Consider the following 20,859-nt stretch of genomic DNA (forward strand, 5'->3'; position numbering starts at 1 on the left):
ATGAATTTGGCTCAGGGTCGAGTTGACATATTTGAAATCCCAAGGCAAATTTAATCGGGAAGAATAAAAATGTACTCATGATTTTATGTATAATCTATTATCATTCCTATCTGAATTCAATCCTGATTCAGTATTAGGATTAATAAATGATTGTTAGTCTCACAAATTATAATTTTTATTGTAATTATGTTCATGTACAGTACGTTTCACTATAATAATCGAATATTAATTTCTATCTATAGATCTGTACACATATTGAATTTATTCGTTCAAAATAACGACGTACTGTACCGTACATTCAAATCTATTTTAGAATAGTCACGCTTTAGGATAATTTTTATTATTTGATATAAATGAGAATATTAGAGAAAAATCTATTTTATAAAATGTGTAATTTCATTTATTGTAAAGCAAACAGATAAATTCGAAGGGCGTGTGACATTAACAATACTGAAAGCTAAAGCAATAAAGTGGAAATATTGCAATTTAACTTTCAAAGATTAATCATTTCCATTCTATAGAATGATTTCATATATAGCTATTATTTATTTTTTAATTATATCAATAGAATCTATATTAATTCAACTACCATGAAATAAACCGGAATTTCCAAGAGTGACGCTATAAAATTTAATAATATATTTATAAAACTTTATCGTATTTTTAAGAAAAAGTTAACAAAGTTACTTATTTATTAAAGTATTTATTAAAAACTCAATAATTATTACATTATACAGTCGAATCTCCACGGCCACTTCTAAACAGCGGCCATTTTTTTTTCGCAAACTTTTTACTTTCGATTAAAAATACACACAAAAAAACCTCTAAATAACGACAATTTTTTATGTTCTCGTTGTTAAGATGTTTGATCTATTACAAATATATGTTTTTTTTAACTTACAAACATTACAAATGCATATAAAACGTTTAAGAAAAGTCACGTTGATTGTAAAATAAAATTTAATGCTATTTAATTGATACAATATTTATTAATTTATTAAATTCTGTAAATGATACTTAATCATTATATATTAGGAGTAATTTTGACCTTGTTGTAACGATTGTACAAGCTTCTTTTTTTTTCTCTCTCTCTCTCTCTCTCTCTCTCCATTTAAGTAAAGATACAGTCGAATGTACACAACTTTACGCAATTTTTCTTTCCGCTAGGATTGATATTATGTCGTCATAGGAAGAAATTCGACGGCATACAAAAGCCAAGTAGAAGCTGTTAAGAGCGATAAACATGAAGAATGTAAGCAGATGGTTCCGGAAAAAATCCCAATATTCTATTAATGTAAGTATTTACTTATTTTATATTTTTATATCGATGAATCCTTCTTATAAAAAGTATGATATTTTATTTTTAATTCGCTTCAATAAAATATTTTAAACCTTTTAATTTTATGAATTTAAATCCAAATTTATGTGAAAATAAAATATATTTAAATTTGAAATTAATATTTATTGTTTGTTAAATAAATTTAAAAGCTTGAATAGGATTTTAAATTAATATTTCCAAACAAATTTAAAGAAATTAAATATCAGATTTTTTTTTTTTTTTAATATTTCTAAGAGGTAAATGTCCAAAATAGTCGTATTCTTAGAAATAAAATCTTATTTGCTAAACACCGAATTTATTATTTATTGATAAATATTAAAATTTTTCTTATCGTCACGATAAAACATTTTCCCAAGATGATAAAATTTTTTAATTGTAAATTACTTGTAATAACCTCGCAATAGGATTTAATTAATGAATTTGAATGTGATTTTTTTATTATAATTAAACGTCTAAATTTCAATTAATAAAATATATATATTAATATATAATTAATCAGTAAATTTCGAAATATTAAATTATTACTGATTGCTATTTTATTTTAAAATAATATTGGAATAAATTTTATTATATAGGTCTATACAAAACTAATTGTATATAATTGTTTTAATTTTTTGTGTTTTTTTTTAACTTTCTTAATCATTGATCCACGCTGAACGAGCTACGTTTGATATAAAGATAATTTTTATGAGAGAGAATTGTTTATTATGCGTGAATATGAAATGAACGTTTACTTGTATGTGCAACAGTCTTATTAGCTGTATTCTGTTGTTCTTATATTATTATAGACCATTATACTATTCTGTGTACGTTTATACAAGGTGAGTTTAAATTTTGAAAGTATAATCGAAAGCTTTTCACAATGGGACGAGGCATTAATTTATAGTAAAACGCATCAAGTGTTACTTCTAACCATCATAATATTGTCACTCCAACAACTGCAACAGAAATTCGAGTTTTGAGCTGAGTTTCGCATTCACAAGTGGAATAAACAGTAAGTTTTTAATGAAACCCGAGAAGAAAAACTCCAGATGTGTCAAACCTAGAAACGAGATGGCCCGTGTTATCGCTCTGCTCGACCAATCCACCGACCAAGATTTTCTTTTGGGATTTCATTAAAGATCTAGTGTTTATTCCACTTTTGTTCGCAAATCACTCTGAATTGAAACTAGATTCATCATCGCAGTTGCCAAAGTGACAACACGTATGCTGCTTCGAGTTAGACAAGAAATTGAATTGGAATGGGATGTTGCAGACATCAATGGCGGCAACATCCCATCGAGCCAAAATGATTGTTTGAGATAAAACATAAAGTGCTTTTCTATAAATTAACGTTTCAACAGATTCTGTGTGTCGTCTTATTAAAATTTTACATGATTTAAAAGTCGAAGAGTCCTTTTTGAATCACTGATTAATTCTTTGCTAACTATTAAATCGGTAACGTTTACCAATAGGAAAAAACCTCCCTCTAATTACCATTAAAATCCTTTACAATAAACAACAATATTTAAACGAGTTTAATACTTAAATTATAAGGGTTGAATGCAAATCAAAAATTCATCCATCTCCTAACAACATGATTATGAAATATATGTTTCATTACTAATTTGTCTTTTATAACTTTTTAAATAAATGTTTATCATTATTTTCTAAAATTTCGTTTTTTTAAAAAAAATTCTAAATGTTTTTTTTTCAAATTAAAGATATTGTATTGAGATAATCACGTAAATAACTTATGTTGAAGTATTTATTCTGAGATACTTGTACTTTAAAATGTGTAAAGATGAGATATAAATAAACCATATTAGTGAATAAAACGTATTTAATTAGTACGTTTTTAATTAGATAATTTTTTAAACTTATTCTTAGTTCGATAGAGCGTGTCATTGTTAATTATTTGGTTAATGTTACCTATTGTTTCAAGATGGCGGCTCGTCTCTGATTCCAGCAAATAGAAGAAGGGAAACAGTGGGGACGCACGTTCTAACCTAACCTAACCTATTCTAATAAATTATCATAATTATTACCGACAAAATTATTAGAATAGGTTAGGTTAGATTATAATGTGCGTCCCCACTGTTTCCTTGCTGGAATCAGACGAGCCGTCATCTTGGAACCATAGGTAACATTAACCAGTTATTTTTTAATTAATTCTTCATGAAATTTGATTCGTTTAGAATCAATTAATTAGCTGTTTTAAATCCGTAAGTTTAAATTAAGCAAATTCTTTTGATATCATTATACTATTATACATGTTATATTATTATATTGTCATATAAAATACCGTATATAGCAATTGCAAAATATTTATTTTGTTTTTGAGACTGTTTATTTATTACAGTCTCAAAAACAAAATAAATAAATACAATTATTTATTTATTGCTTCACTACGATCTTTGTGTGAAAAGATGGCAACTATATTTATAATTGGACACAAGATTTTATGTTTGTGCTCGTTGAATATTAAATATATCGATAATTCAGCTTTATCAAGTTCTTTAAAATGACGATATTAGTGGATATTTATCATCATTAATTCTTCATACGTGCTTTTTGTAAGAAAAAAAAAACTATCCGTCAATACAGAACAACTCTAACGTGAAGCCGGAATTACAGGGGACCGGCAATCAGAAAGAGGTAATGGAATTCCAATTGAAAAAATTCTTACATAAATATCGCCAGAGATATTTAAATAAATAAGTAATAAATAATTAAAACAATCAAATTTTAATTAAATACGTTAAAATATGTGCACGAGCCACAACTGTGAGAAAAACAAGCCATTTGGATTCATATAAATTTCAGTTTGTTTTCTACAGTTCAATACTGGGTCAGTTGAACTGGAAGATTTGATCCACATTGGCATAATCCTAAACACACACGTATCTAAATACTACTTGAACTCCTCTGTTTCTTTTCTTTCCGCCTTTGTCAGGCGAGAGCTACAAAATAAAATCGAAAATTAAACATTTTGTAAAGTAAAGAATTTAAAAACTAAAATACATCTTTATTAATTAAATAAATTTAAATTGTGTACTTTTTTAAAATTTAAATTTAGGTGCGTAACATTATGTAATAAAGTAAACACTTTATTTATCTCCGTAAAAATTTAATTTTTTAAATATTTATTTTAAGAATAATCCATTTTTTCGTTGTAATTAAAACATAAATAAGAAATAAAGAAAAAAAGAAAAATATGGAATTTAAATTTTAATTAATTAATTAATTAATTTATTTATTTATTTATTTTGATTATAGTTTCGGTTTCGGTTTTGGGGTAAAGGCTAGACTCTAGAGTTTTAATTATTATTTTATTATTTTTAATTTTAATTAACTGGCCACCTAGTTACTGTAACTGATAGCAATATTTTCTATCATAATTTTGATAGAAGTTTTAATACTATTCATAAAGATAAAGTAAATTTTAAATTTCATACTTTATGAAAGTAATTTACAAAAACGTAGTTAACTAGAACTAATGAACCAGGCTTATTACTTGATCCCAGCTTATTTAATTAACACTTTCCAAAATGCATTTCGCTCTTAGTAACCTTTTCAATTAAATTAAATATAGTTATAGCAATTTACAACAATCAGTATGGTAACTGTGGCCAACATTATAATAAACCTTAAATGTACAATAATTACAAAATTTTATTAGAATTAGACAATATACCTAGATCAGTTATTGACATCGTGATTGTTTACAGATGGGCTAAGGAAACAAATTGTAGCAAATAAACAAAAAATTGCTACTATTTGGCAAAATTGCAATACAAGAAAGGAAGAAAAACCTTGGGAATAGTCCTCCTGTCTTGATCACACTGTCACAGCCACAGGAGCTGTCCGTATCTTACGTCCGCATTTTTCTTGAAATTTAATTTCCCCGTCTCTCATTGTCCCAGTTTGTTCAAGTTGTTTGTTCCCCTTCTCTTCGAACCTCCAACAAAACTCAATCCCCTCAAAATATTTATTACATTATGAATAATAACATTTATAAACTGTAAAATTTAATGAAATATAACGGACGTTTGTTGAACAACTCGGATAAAGGGACGTCATTTATGGACGGTTCCGTATACTGATTTCATACTTTCACTATTAATTACAATGTTTGGCGACTGCGGAGTCTCAAAATTCTGCAGTGGCCAAATATTGTAAAAGTAAAGGCTATGAAATACATTTACTTACAGTAAAAGTTGTAAAATCTGAAAATAATATGTATAAACGTCAACTGTATGAGCACATAGAAATAGCTTAATGAAAACTAATAGTAACAGAATTAATGGTAATCAAAACCAAAAACGTGCATGGAATAATGTTCATAATTGTAACGGAAAAAGTAAAAAGAATTGTTACAGAAAATATTTAAAACGATCCAGATGAGAACAAAAATTAATTAAATATGCTGCCAGTATCATAAGCCTGGTTCATTAGTTTTAGTTAACTACTTTTTTGTAAATTAGTAATACACGCTTTTTAATGTATTTATGAAAGTAAATTACAGTTATTTCTGAGATTCTGGTAATTAATAACATAATTATTTTGTAACTATTCATTTTTGAGATACAAACATGTCTCCAACTTTAATTACTACATTGTGGTTGCCTTTGAACACCACAACTATATATGTTGGCATCGGTGGCGTGCCGTGACATTTGATGATAGGGAAGCTGTGTTTTGTAGGAAGCCGACTTCCAGGGGCAATCAGTTAATTGCGCGTCAGTGATGGCCTAGGGTCCATTCGTACGTGCGTGGTGGCGGAAGAGACATACCTGACAAAAACCGACAAAAAAGAAACATAAAATAAACATATACTATGTACAAAATAGTTTGCTTTAGGACAATCAGCCGTTCGGACATCCTGGACGTCGATGTGGTTCTTCGATGGTCGATCGAAGGTGGCCCGGAGACAGTGGCGTTGACAAATCTGTAGGGCACGGGGAGACTTCCTCTGTTGGCGTCGGGGACACGGTCTAACATGTAAGTCCGAATTGGCACGGGTTACAGGTACAATAGACGAGAAATTGTTTTTTTTTTTTTTTTTTTGCGCCTTGACACACGGCGTTTTGGTTATTCGGAACGTTAACCGAGTGCGAGGTGTCCTCAATTGTCGGAGATTATATCAATCTCCGTTCTTTCTTTCATCCATTTTGATTGGTCGTTCTCCCTCAATCACGCATCTCGAGTGGTTGGTCCCTGGTTACTAAATGTAATGAGACTCTTACCTGGAGCCGGAGAAAAGTCAAAATAGAAGATGAGTTTGATCTTCCACCGATCATAGGACGACTTCCTTCCGCGATTTATAGTTTCTGCCTGGCAGTTTGATATAAACAATGGGTGTCCGACTACAAACGACTTTTACCTATGTTTTTTTAAACTAATAAATTTTTCTCTAAATTAACCGTTTTTTCACTTCTTTCGTGACGGGTCAGACCTATCCGGTACATGACATTTCCATAAAAGCTTTAAACAAATACTGGAAATGACAAAAATAAGCAATTTATGTTTTTTAGTTCTAAAATACAAATAATACATACATAATACAAATTGATACGATACAAACAATGATAGAAAAACTTGTTTTTTTTAATTTTTTATAAACTAACTCTATTCGGCGATTTTTTCCGCAAAGTCGTTAATTACTTTATCATAAAAATCGCTGGTCGTCGACTCCATCGACGTATTTAAAAGCTCTTTTTCTATCGAAAGCAACGCTAGCGACGACGATTTTTTCTCCGACCGAGTGTTCCTGGCCAATGTATGAATTCGCTTCGTGGTCGAAAAACTGCGCTCAACAGACCCACCGATAGATGGTACCGTAAAAATTAATGATATTAAATCATATAATTCTTTTAGTACGTGTTTGTTCGGATCGACGTTAATTATAATATGTTTTATGTCTAAGAGTTACTTGTCAATATAGTCCGGACACGAATATAAATATTGCGATTCGCTACGTAATTTAGATAAATCAAAAAATTTTCCATAAAATTTACTTAATTTAAAGAATTAAAACACGCTTGGAAAAATTGTTTTTCATAATATTAAAATTATTAACATCTAAAAGTGATAAAAATTCTAAAGATTTTGTCTGAAAATCTGTCAATATAATTACAGTATAATTAAAAGAAAATTATAATCAAATATAACTTTGCAAAAAAAAACGTACATAAAAATAACATCGAATATTCTCTACATTTTAAATCTTAAAACAATTAACTTAGTCAGATAGCTTCCTACCCAGTGGCTAAGGGATAGAATCGTTGGAAGCGTTACACGTGTATAGTTTCCATCAGCTAAACCGGCTGAGTTGGTGCTCTGTAAAGCGCATGCGCCAATGCCTTCTGGCTGCTTTACACCATTCAGTTATTCTCGCCGTGGAAGTTGTCTCGTAAGCGCTTCCATTCCGCCACTGATATTCGAATATACCAGTGGCGTGCCGTGACATTTGATGATAGGGAAGCTGTGTTTCTGTAAGAAGCCGACTTTCAGGGGCAATCAATTAATTGCGCGTCAGGGCCCGTTCGTATTCGTTTGTTCGATAAGCCAGTAAAAACCGTATACTTCTTTAAATGTATATTTAATAGATTATCTGACGTACTTAATAAATAAAAAAGTTCAATATAATTACCTCCGTTATTAGATTCAATAAATTTCCTACGCCCTCTAAATGCCAATTCTCGCTTTGAGAAAAAACATATAACATCTATTAATTTAGATATATCTATTAATTGTAATTATCTTATAATTTTCAATATTTATTTTATATTGTCTATCAATGTTAAATTCTATTCCTCTTTGATTTCCAAATTGCTTCAATTTTACGAAAAAATCGTCATTCGTCATAAATTTTATCGTCAAAATGTCGAAATTTTTTGTTGACGTATTTATATTTAATTTAGGCATTGGTCTTTCTCTTTTAATAATGTTTTCTTTTTCATTATATGGTCTTGAGCCAAAACTTTTTTAAAATAAATTTTTGAATCACTAGCCACGATATAAGGGCTAATATTAAAATTATCAGAAAAACTTACTTGGTAAAACAAAATGTGTGACGAATACATACCTAGTACATACCTAGTACAAAACCATACGTAATACATACCTAGTACAAAAAATTCTTCAATTGTACGAATATACTTTTAAAGAAACTTATAATTAAATATAACTTTGGGAAGAAACGTACATAAAAATAACAAAATGTTCTTTACTTTTTAAATCTTAAAACAATACACTTAGTGAAATACTGTAGCTCCCTACGAGTGGCTAATGATGGAATCAGAGACGGTCCAGGTAGGTGTGTCCGTGCCAAATCCCGAGGGTGCCGATATCGGTCAATGTCAAATGCCTCTTTTGTCGCGTCACTAGTATATCTCAAAGGACGCGACGGGGCCGTTGTAAATTTTAAACGTTCCTCACCATAGATGTAAATATGTTAAACTTCATAGTCATTTGTTTTCTAACTACTGCAATTCGTTTTAGTACCAGGTGTACACGGAAATCAGTTTCCCACTGTACTGAGCAAGTGACTAGTTCGGTTAAGCTTTTGTTTAAGTGAAATTCTGGCTCTCAGTAGTGTTTTATTTATGTCCTCATTCCCTAATCTCTTAATTATTTAACTACTTCTTAGTAGAAATAAATCAAAACCAGTTACTTTGTACTTGAATATCTGTAATCTTGGGAAAACATCGGAAAGACAAATTTTTATGACAACCGATACTTAGATCGTACATTTAAGGAAAATAAATTCTAGAGCTTTTTTTTGTACCATTGTACGTCTCATTCATTAAATTTGGTTGTAAATGATGATGCCAAAGTAACAGTTAATTTTTTAACATTATACAAGAATTGTACACGTTTTTTCTGCATTCCCTTACAGATGGGACATACTATAATCGTAATATCACCGGTTTAACATTGAAACCCGTAAGTAATATAAGATGGGAGAGCAGACTAAATACAGAATAAATATATCAAATATTTTAATGGATTTTTTTAAACTCCTGTCAACTATACAGAACTATCATAAAAACATGCCAGTAAACTCCTATCGGTTGGGTTAAGTTATAAATCTAGTCTAGGGTGGGCAACCTTTTTTATAACACGGGCCAGAATAAATTTTACGTTTTTCCGCGGGCCGTAGTAGTTAATTGACGCCTTTTTGTGACTCGTAATTTTTTTAGTCTGCAAATATGAAATAAATAAATAAAAAGTTTATACTACATTTATTTCTCTTATCGTTTTCGAAAATTACAAAGAATTGGAAAATTAACTATTAATTAGTTATTTTTCCAATTTAATAATCTATTAAAGATCTCGCGGGCCGGATAGAAACTTTTCGCGAGCCGTAGCTGGCCCGCGAGCCGGGGTTGTCCGCCGTTGATCTAGTCTACTCGTGATTCACGTAATCGGGCTAGGGCGGCCGAATATCTAGCAGGCAGGCGGCTAAACAGCCCACAACCGGTCCGGGATATAAAATTAGAAGCTTTATGTGTGAAGCATCCACCAGCTAAACCGGGTGACGTTGGTGTTCTGTAAAGCGCATGCGCCAATGCCTATAATCTGGCTGCTTGGAAGTTGACAGGCAGGTGGCTAACAGCCCACAACCGCTCCGGGATATAAAGCTGTACTCTTTACGAGTGTGTCGCTTCTACCAGCTAAACCGGGTGAGGTTGGTGCACTGTAAACCACATGTGCTAATGCCTATATAATCTGGCTGATTGGAGACTGACCCGGTTTCGACATTCCTTCCGCCACCGAATTATTCGAATATACAATAGCAATGTTATCGTTTTTTTTCACATGTAGTATAGAAATTTGTAAAAGATACATAATGCAGTTACAATAAAATATTAATTTTAATTAATTCAAAGTACGTTAAAATATGAAAATTTATATTTTATAAAATACAAGGGAAGGTCATTAGAAGGTGGAATCGGCGCTTCCATCGCTTCCAATGACGGCACGCCACTGGAATATACAATAGCAATCTTATCGTTTTTTTCACGTGTAGTATAGAAATTTGTAATAAGATAGGTAATGCAGTTATAATAAAATATTAATTTTAATTAATTTAAAGTACGTTAAAATATGAAAATATATACGGTCGATACCCCAAGGGGAAGTGGAAATGTGTCGAGTTATCCGATGTGTCGACTAAAGCAAAGTTGGAAAAAAAAACCAGAAAACTACAATTAATAGAATACAGTAGTGCTTTATACAGTAATATAGACTTACAAAACATTGTGTTCTCCATTTACAATTATTCTGTAGAGTGTAGATGATAAACTGAAAAATTCGTTTAGTGTTGTTTGTTTTGAGCACTTAACTATCTCGACTTTCTTTTTCAACGAACACGAATGCCTTGAAAACATCATCTTCGCAATTGTCACTTGTTCGCAAGTAACGTCTAAGGATTCTTAATGCCTCTGGCGTGAGAAAACGCAAAATTGGATTCTGGTATGACGTTGATGTAGATTGAATATTTTCTTTTTGTTTATCTGTTATTATTTTATACATAAAAATATATTTATAATATTAATACATTAAATATATTAATTATATATTAATAAATAAATCGACTCCCCCTCATAAAAAAAAATGAGTTCGCACCACACGTGCGGAGTGAATTCATTTTTTTCAGGAGGGGTGTCGACTTATCGGAGTGTGGGACAGCGAAAGTATGTCGACTTATCCAGTGGTGACGAGTTAAACGATGTCGAGTAAACCGGAGTTTTTTTTTAACATTAATGTCTATGTAAGTCGGCCGGGACCGCAGAAAACTGCTTCTTAACCGAGGGTGTCGAGTTATCGCGATTCGACTGTATTTTAGAAACTAGAAGGAAAGGAAGGTGGAAACGCCGCTTCCACACTTCCAATGACGGCACGTCACTGGTTGGCATATAAGTCAACCTCAACATTTTCAGTGAAAATTCTAGTTTAGATCAAGAAGTTATTAGAAATGTTCAGTAAGTTAACTGGATAATTGTATTGTATATCGGGTCTACCAGAAAGGTGTTCAAGAACATTGTCAATAAAATATTGAGAGCTTACATTACATACTTCCATGATAGTATGTACTATACAGTAGTATAAACTATTTTTCATTGCATATCTGCTATGTATTATATAACGTGACAGTAGAACATTCAAAGTACACCTTTACTTAGCACTGTAGTATGCTCAGTACATCACCAGTATGGAAATAGTATGTGGTGTAATGTTCATTGATACTGAATTTTATTGTTTGTTAAATAAATAAGTTTGAACATGAATTTTAATTGGAACTATTTGTGATGTAGTTGCTTCTAAAGTTACTACTGTATAAGAGCTGTAATTGTTGGGAATGTTCAACTTGTTTACCATTCAATTATAAAGATTTGCATTTTGTATCTGCTCTGTAAGTCGACCCTTAGTATTTTTTCAGGCTTAAAAAGTCAACTTATATACTGGCATAATGGCAAGCAAGGACGACGCCAGCCAATGGGTAAGGGGGGGCAAGATGATGTAAATTGATAGAGGATATGAATTGTATGTACTGTACATAAAATAGAAACGATTCATAAAGTTTTAATCATTTACTATGTACCGAAAAAGAAATATCTCAAATAAAACATTTTCTTTAACTTACAAGAAGCCTAAGAAGATTATTTTAATTAAAACTTAGCATTTAAATAACTTTTTCGAGTTTCTAGGAGAGGGCAACTGTCCCTTTGCCCCTCCCCCTGGCGACGCCCTTGATGGCATGTAACTATTATTGTTTATGTAAACTCTATAGTTTTAAATTTTATTAAGATTAATCATGTATATTTATTATTATTATTATAGTCATAAAAATATTTTTTTTTCAGAAAATTAATAACTGCCATTCAAATAATTTAAAATATGATGAAAATGCAAAAAGTATTAATAAAGAAAAACATTTAATTCAAAATGAAGCATTGGTAAGCAATTAAAATTTTTATTTAGAATAAAAATTGCACAGTAAAAGAATATATATTTTTGTATCTATCTTTTACATATTTACAAAGTAGTAGTAATGTTAAGTATAATTCAGATTATTTAGTGTTATACATATGTATATGATAATTAAATGTTGTTTATGTATTTTATTAATATCATATGACAATTATTATATTAGTACTGAATCCAAAATTTTTATTATTTACTTTTTTATATACAGAATACAAATATGTAAAATACATAAATAAAAGTTACATAAATAATAGAAGTTAACTATAGTAACAAATACAATTCAAAAAGAAATAAAAAAATTTTCTTGGTGAAGCTTTTAATATTTTTGCATTCTTTTCTTATTTTGTGGTACTTGGTCACAAATAAAGGTAGTGTGGCAATAAATATATTTTTAGGCAATCATGAAATGACTTTTAAGACATCTATTATTTTTCAACTGTATTAATACATTGAAATCCTGAACTTTATAAGTGTTTTTTAAAGAAGTTTGTCAGAGGCACAAAAATCCTCCAGAATGAAAGAATCATCTCCATAAAATCATCACCTTTGAAAAAATCATTTCCATATTGTCAATTGACTTAAAATCTAGCAATAAATTGCTTGAATTGGCAACATCTTCCCATTTCACTAATCAAGTGGTAGCTAAAAAACAAAATGCCCATGCTCATTAAAAGGCAACATTCAGTTCTATCCAGTAGACAGCATTCATAATGTCTGGAAAAGCCCAAATTTTAAGTTTTGTTTTTGCTTCATCCATCTATTTTTGAAAAGTGTCAGCTTTATCTGCTTGTGATTTGGATAAAGCATACTTTATACAGATAAAGTTCAAAATTAATAGATTGTTGCTTGGTTTAACCAAAACATGAATAAAGCTAGCATTAGCCTATTAATTTTAGCTTTATCTGATTCATGGGCTTTAGCCATAACATATACAAGTATACCTCGGGTTACGTCGTTTCGAGTTAAGTTGTTCTCGATTATACGTTGTTTGTCAAAAAAGATATACAGAAAAATAAAAATCAAGTTTGTCATTTTATTCGACTTTACGTCTGTAAAGTCGAATAAAATGACAAACTTGATTTTTCGTCCGTCACAAATATTGAAGTCATAATATCGCTAGAAAGGCATTAAAAGCATATAAAATCATGTTACTGTACAATAAATAAGAATAAAAGTATATAAAATCATTTTAAAATACTCTGAATTAGAATTGAAATATCACAATCAGCTGTTGATGCTAATGATCCACAGTCATCTATGTCTGCGATGTAAATAAACAAATTGAATGTAAATATTGGTAAATTTAACAAATTAGTTTTTTCTACTATTGCAAAATAATTTTAAAAACTGTATTTGTTATTTAACCTTCAAAATCATTTTATTTTATAATGTTTTAGAGCAAACCACATTAACAAATAAAGAGTCTGCGATGTACTGTAAATATCACCAAATTGTAAGCATGTACTGTACTGTACATGTATTCGTAAATTTAGATTTTTTTTTCTGTACTATATTAAAAAGTAAAATTTACGTAATGTTTGTAAGCTTAAAATAGATTATTATTATTAACCATATATTATAAAAAATACATTTATAAATAAAATACAGAACTGGGAATGGTTATTTGTAGTTTAGCCTAGTGACAAGTAAATTCGACTAAGTTGTATCTCCTGGAACCAATTACTGACGTAAGGTGAGGTATACCTGTACAGTGATTCTAAATGCATGCAAACAATTTCAGGAACTGATTTTTTGAATAATTTCAATCATAAAAGTGCTATAAACTTATGTTCAAAATGATTTATTTGTAATAACTGTTGAAAATGACTGTAGAGAACTGTAGTAGAGTATTCTATCCTCTACCAGAGGTGTGTTGAATTATTTCACAGGATGTGACAATGTGATTTTGTAAGTTGTCAACAAGTTTTCAATGTGACTACATATTAACTTTCCTGTAACTTTAAAACTAAGCTATTTTGAACATATGCCAAAGTATGCAAATGAACTGTCAAATTATCGGTCATATGAACATACAGTATGTTCAAATGCCCTTATAATTCGGCAATTTGTTTGACTTTAAATCAAGTTTTTGAGTTTGTTTATACATGCTCACATGCACTTTTTGGTTGAAATTATTTGAAGAATCAGGCCCTGAAATTTTTCAGATATATTTAGACTCAATCTGTATATAAACAAGACCAAAGACAAAACCATTAAACTCTGGATTTTGTTGCCCAACATAATCTGATATTTAATGATTTGATTATAATAAATGTTGTAACTGATCTGTTATAACTTGATCTGAGTGTCAAGTCAAAGGTGGAAATTTCTACATACTTTTCGTTTGTCTGAGAGAGTTCTTGTGTAGTTGTCAATTCCAGTCAGTTGTATCCGAGAGTTGTGAATTAACTACGTGTTTTTATGTGAAACAGTGTTGAAAACAAAATCGATATAAAAATAAATATTAAAAAACTATTTCTGTATTGATATAAGATTGCAAATAAAAATTAATTAAATTGTTGTTATATAAATTATAAAATCACTTAATATTTCAGAATCTGGAAATTCCTGTTGAAAAATCAAATTTTCCTCTCAGAGATAAATGGGGGAGTTCAACAGAATTTGTACTTTCATGTATAGGATGGTCTGTAGGATTTGGAAATGTATGGAGGTTTCCATATTTAGCTTATAAAAATGGTGGAGGTAATTATGAATTTTGTGAAACTTTTAATTTTTAAAGATAAAGTTAATTGAAGTTAAAAATGATTGATTTTTAATTGCGCAGTTAATGAATGATTGATCATTAACAATCTATTAAAATAAATTAAAATTACAGTCATTCCTTTTATTAGGATATTTGTTACTTTAGTTTAGTATATTTTCTGACATGATATAAAATAATTTAATTTAGAGGAATCTTTGCACTTAAAATTTACGTTATGTTGGTACATTGGTATGTTACGTTATATGTTACATATAGATACATCAGAAAGTTAGAAATTTTTGAGTTTTGAGTGCCAATAATGCAAATGAATTGCAGTTAAACATGAATAAGCGTAAGAGTTATTGCTAGCTAGATTCTATAGCCAGGGTTATATGAGAGATGGAGATAGCTTGGGATTTTTCTCTGGACCCAAAGCTATTGAGAGGAGAGGTAGCTGGGGATTTAAAAAATTGCAAATTTATCTGCAAAATTAATATTAGTATACGTCTGAATTCTAATATAAATAATTCTTTTCAAATAGGAGCATTTCTCTTTCCATATTTCATACTTTTAATTTTAATCGGAAAACCAATGTATTTCATGGAAGTGGCACTTGGTCAGTTTTGTAGTCTTGGACCGCTTTCAGTTTGGAGATGCTTTCCTTTAGGAAAAGGTAAAAATACATACATTTGTTTTTTATTTTGATGTATTACTAATTTTAATTTAATGAATTTCATTAATAGTTTTTAAATAAATAATAAAATATATTAGATTTTGTTCAAATGTATCTTTAATTTAATAAAACTAAAATTTTATTTTAAAAAATTTGCAATTTTGATAAATATATTTTAAAATGTTTTAAAAGAATATAACTTGATAAATATAATGAAGAAATAAATTTTTTTTTTGTTAAAACAGGTGTAGGAGTAGCTATGATTGTTGTCTCCTTTATTCAGTCTATAAGTTATAATGTTTTGATGGCTTATACATTATTTTTCTTGGCTCAATCTTTTCAAGCTGTAATTCCTTGGAGTAATTGTTTTGAATGGTGGGGAGCTGATAGTTCTTGTTACGTACGGAATATACATCAGGTAGTATAAAATAAAATTTTTTTAATAAAAATTTTTTATTCTAGTAAGTTTATATTTATTTGTTTTTCTTGTCTTATTGTTATTACTTGTAATATCTTATAATGATGATAAAAGTAGATTATAAAATTGTATCAATAAAATATTAATAACAGCAATTCATCTAATACAAATTTAATATTTGTGACTTTTAAAACTTTTCAGAGGTATTATAGGTTAATAAGAAAATTTAGGCTCTTCATTTTGGCATTATAATTAAATGATTGAATTGTTAAACTGTTTGTATTTTTTAAACACTTGTTGAACAATAAAAATAAAATTATTATACAGTATCATTCTAGGCTTATGTATTGAATAATACAGTTTTCGTAAAAAGTATATTTTTATTGGAAAGTGTTAGCCGAGTATGAAATAACAAGACCCTGAGAGTCGCTCGGCTTTGATAAAATTAAAAAAAAGGTTTATTAATCCCAGTGAACACAAATAATTTACAAAGAAACGATTACACACACTTACTAACTACCAATACAAATACATTTGGGACTGCGCGTAACAATGTCATCAATTTGTCCCCGCGTGCCGACAAGACAAAGAACCTATTCTAACTTAAATCTAGCTTAACTAAGTACAGGGCCCTAGAGAAAGATAAGGTGGAAGAGAATTATACAGAAATTATAAGACTGAAAATTGGTTCGAAGGGGTGACTGGCGGTAATAAATAAAAAAAAACCTCGGATCCGTTCCTTAATAATTTTCTTTGTTCCTGTTCGTCCTGCTTTTCTCTCTCTCCGAAAAATCTTCCTCTTTCTTGCTCCCATCCTCCTATCTCCTCTGACGTGACCCCTCGGTGTCACACCCTTTTTGTTTTTATTACCGTCCAGGCCACATGTGTCGACTAACTACTGCGTGGTTAAGTAAACAGAAAACGGAAGTAAAGTTGTTACTACAGGAAGATAGTATAAGGAAAGTAAAGAAAAGAAAATAAAATAAATAAGGTTTAATAAAGCCACAAAAGATACAATTTACTTTGATTATAATAAGCAAATTTATTTTTTAACTCGGTTACAATAAATGTTTCTTTTCTAATCCTCTGTATTTATAGTCTAATTGTTATCTGTTCAATTGATAAATAGTTACTATCTTTCTTAAAATAGTTTATAATTGTTATTCAATTTTTGGTACCTGATTTTATTTATGAATTTAAAACTAATAGAATAGTATGTATAAATTTTTATTTTTGTGTGTTTCAGGTCAAATGTGTAAATATGAAGGATACAGTAATGCTTTGTAATGTTAATAAAACTACTATGATGAATGTTTCTAATATGATTAATTGCACAAATGCTACACAAACTGCATCTGAACAATTTTGGGAGTGAGTAAATTGTAAAAGTAAATATATATGTATATGTGTATATAATTAAATTATAATTCATTTTAATATTGTCTTGTATTGGCAACGATATTGTTTGGGGGTGTGGGATATAAAAAAAACTGCTAACAAATCCTTTGTCTAGCCAGCATCTTTCGTACAAGAAGTACAATAAACACAATTGTAAAGAGTTGGGGACGTGTTCTTTTCATAGTAGTTAAGACAATAAATAGTCTTATTCTTTCAGCTAGATTAATAAACACACAAAAAAGGAAGACATCATTTTATATAAATTTAAAAAGATATTCCACTTTTATGATATGATTTATTTTTACCATAAATAAATCTACATTACCAAAAATGTACATATAATATTATTTGTAAAATATAGCTTTTGTTAGCAAAACAGAAAATCAGTCTCCTTACCATTACAATTAGGAAAAACATTCATTTTGTAAAAATGTAGTTGCTTTTATTAAAGGGTTGTCCATTAATTTCAATGGATATTGGTATGGATAGTGAGCCATTTTTGATCCCATCCTTTCCTGTTGTATTCAATCATGTACTTTTGGCAATTCTTTTGTTCTTTAATTATGTGTACAATAGTTCATGAACCCTCTTTGACATTCAAGTAGAAATGATTTTAAAAAGCTTTGCAAATATTTTCTAATTCTTCGTTTATTCACCTGACTAGTAAGTAGGCTTATAAGAACAAGTTCATATGCCACTAATACCACTAAAAAGTCCATGCAGCAATGCCTTGACCCTCTCCCTTTCAATCTTGTACAAAGATGTACTACTTGTAACTTTTCTCCCCCTTAAACTGTATATGTAATTAATGAATAATCCCAAGAAAAATTATATGTAGTGCTTAATATTAATAATCAATTCATCCATTTGTAAGTTTAATTTTAAAAACATAAAACAGTTTATAATCAACTTTAATTAAATTAGATGCAGTTATGATCTCAGAGAATTCAAATTAAAAAAAATTTCAAATAAAAAATAAACAAAGGTTTTGTGTGTTTTAATGTGTTATTTTTTATAATAGGAAACAGAAATTTTTATATGATAATTATACAAGAAGTAAAGATTAGATATAAATGTTTTCATTCTACTTTTTGCATTACTGAAATGAATTAACAATAATTAACAGTTAAGAAGTTTTTTAATAACTAACTCGTAAGATATATGAAGTCATTTTAGATATTAAGATTATACATTATTATAGTTAGGAAATTTAACATTGATAATTACAAATCTTATATAAAATTACCTCATCGGTAATAATAATGATATAAATCTCATTTATGTCTAATACATTGTTTTAATCTTAAAAAAAATTATCATTTTATTTAATATATAAATGCATATATACACATGTATGAAAACTTTAAATAAATTCTATTTTTCTTTTTATTAGACGTTATGTTTTGCAACTTAGTTCAGGTATAGATGAAATAGGTTCTATTAAATGGGACTTAGCACTTTCCTTATTTATTGCTTGGCTAATTGTATTTCTCTGTTTGATAAAAGGTGTAAAAAGCTCAGGCAAGGTAATTATGCTAATTTGTAATTTCAAAAATAAATATTAAATTTATTTATAAGAAATAATAAAACATCATTAATTACTATTAGTGTTAATGATGATGATTAAAAATAAAGTAGAATATTAAAATATACACTGTAATATAAGAAAATTGTGAAATGCAAATTGAAAAACATTTTTACTGTATTTATGAAGTTCTTATAAACTTTTCTATTAAATATCTCAGGATTCTTATAAACAATATTTTTAGTTAATAATTGAAAGAGAAGAAAATGAATAAAACCTTCAATTTTATATATATAGTACATTCTTAAAAAACTGAATAAATTAGTCATTATATCAAAAATTCACTATATACATAAATAATAAAGAACTCATGGAATTTTTCACTATATCAAGAGTCTAGTGCAGGCCTGGCCAACCCACAGGCCGCATGCAGCCCGTCACGTTAAATTGTGTGACCTGCTAAGCGATATTATATATCTATTAAAACTTTTGTTTCCCGTTATGTGTATACCAAAACAATTAAATAAATGAAAATTTGCATGTGTCATTGTTATAATGTGCAAGTATGAGTACGAACTCTTGGTATAACAATAAAATCTTATTCATTTTGTATTTGTTTTACTTTTTTAAAAGCATGTTTGCCTAAATTGTGGGCCCACCATAGTGTTACGCATGATCAAAGTGGCCTGTGAAACAATTTGGGTTGGCCAGGCCTGGTCTAGTGTATATAGTGGACTCTTGATATAATGATAAAAATCAATAATGTAGTAATTTCAAAAAACTCTGTAATAAATTTAACTATTGTTATTTTGATTTTTAAATTTATCATGATCATTTCACCATAAAAGATATATATTTTTACATAATTAACATTTATTTTAACATTGAAAACAGGTAATTTATTTTACTGCAACATCACCCTATATTATTTTAATCTCTCTATTTATTTATGGAGCAACATTAGATGGAGCATCAGATGGAATATATTTTTTGTTTGTTCCTAAATGGGAAAGGCTTACAGATTTAAAGGTATATATCAATTTAATATAAATTAATACCAATATGTATTTATATTTAAAAGCTGTTATAATATTTATAGATATGGTTGGCTGCAGCAGAACAATTATTTTATTCTTTGGGTCTATCTTGGGGAAGTCTCATAATGTTTGGTAGTTATAATCATTTTCACAATAAAATACACAAGTAAGAAGTTTTTAAAATTTTAATTTATATTAGTTCTGTGCAATTATTGATTGATTGTAAAATTATAGAATAGTTATTCATTGATTGAAACTTGATTGTTCTCTGATTAGATATTTTCACTTATTTTATAAAAAATGAAATCATAAAAGATACATTATATTATCATTACATTTCAAAATATTTATGTTGTATGAAAAATACTGTGATGTTCATGCAAAATTAGAGTTAACCACAAAGGTTGACAAGATACGATAACAATAAGATGGTATATTTTCGCAAGTAATTTATTTCGCATTTTAATACAGATTCTTATTAGGGATTCCAATGTCATGGTACAATAATATATTGTACAAAATTATGGCACAAACAATAGTTTGGTACATCCAAAGCACATATATATCCCAATCACATCAATATGATCAAGCCTGAAACCTTAAAAACTAATCTTATATACTAACTTATTACTAAAGATAGAAAACGATAGATTTAAGAAGATATAAGGAATAGTATATAGTAGAAGTAGGGATACTTGGGGTTTTTTCGGCATATTTCACTAGTCTATTGTTGAGTTGGATGCCACATGTCATTCTTATATAGATGGCCCGTTCTTGTTTTCTTCAAT

General features: G+C 28.9%; 1 protein-coding gene across 1 annotated transcript in view; it reads left to right on the plus strand.

Moving 5' to 3' along the window:
* Positions 1-1,115: 1,115 nt before the first annotated feature.
* Positions 1,116-20,859, plus strand: part of LOC136975067 (sodium-dependent proline transporter-like) — a 40,334-nt gene continuing 20,590 nt past the window's right edge. The window contains exons 1-9 of the mRNA XM_067270060.1: positions 1,116-1,294; positions 12,193-12,285; positions 14,872-15,019; positions 15,562-15,693; positions 15,939-16,111; positions 17,358-17,482; positions 18,903-19,035; positions 19,929-20,063; positions 20,134-20,237. Coding sequence (XP_067126161.1) covers positions 1,244-1,294; positions 12,193-12,285; positions 14,872-15,019; positions 15,562-15,693; positions 15,939-16,111; positions 17,358-17,482; positions 18,903-19,035; positions 19,929-20,063; positions 20,134-20,237 — 1,094 coding nt within the window. The 5' untranslated portion in view covers positions 1,116-1,243. The remainder of the gene's footprint in view (positions 1,295-12,192; positions 12,286-14,871; positions 15,020-15,561; positions 15,694-15,938; positions 16,112-17,357; positions 17,483-18,902; positions 19,036-19,928; positions 20,064-20,133; positions 20,238-20,859) is intronic.

This window comes from Centruroides vittatus, unplaced genomic scaffold, assembly GCF_030686945.1.
Source record: "Centruroides vittatus isolate TY-2023 unplaced genomic scaffold, ASM3068694v2 contig_364, whole genome shotgun sequence".
NCBI lineage: Eukaryota > Metazoa > Arthropoda > Arachnida > Scorpiones > Buthidae > Centruroides > Centruroides vittatus.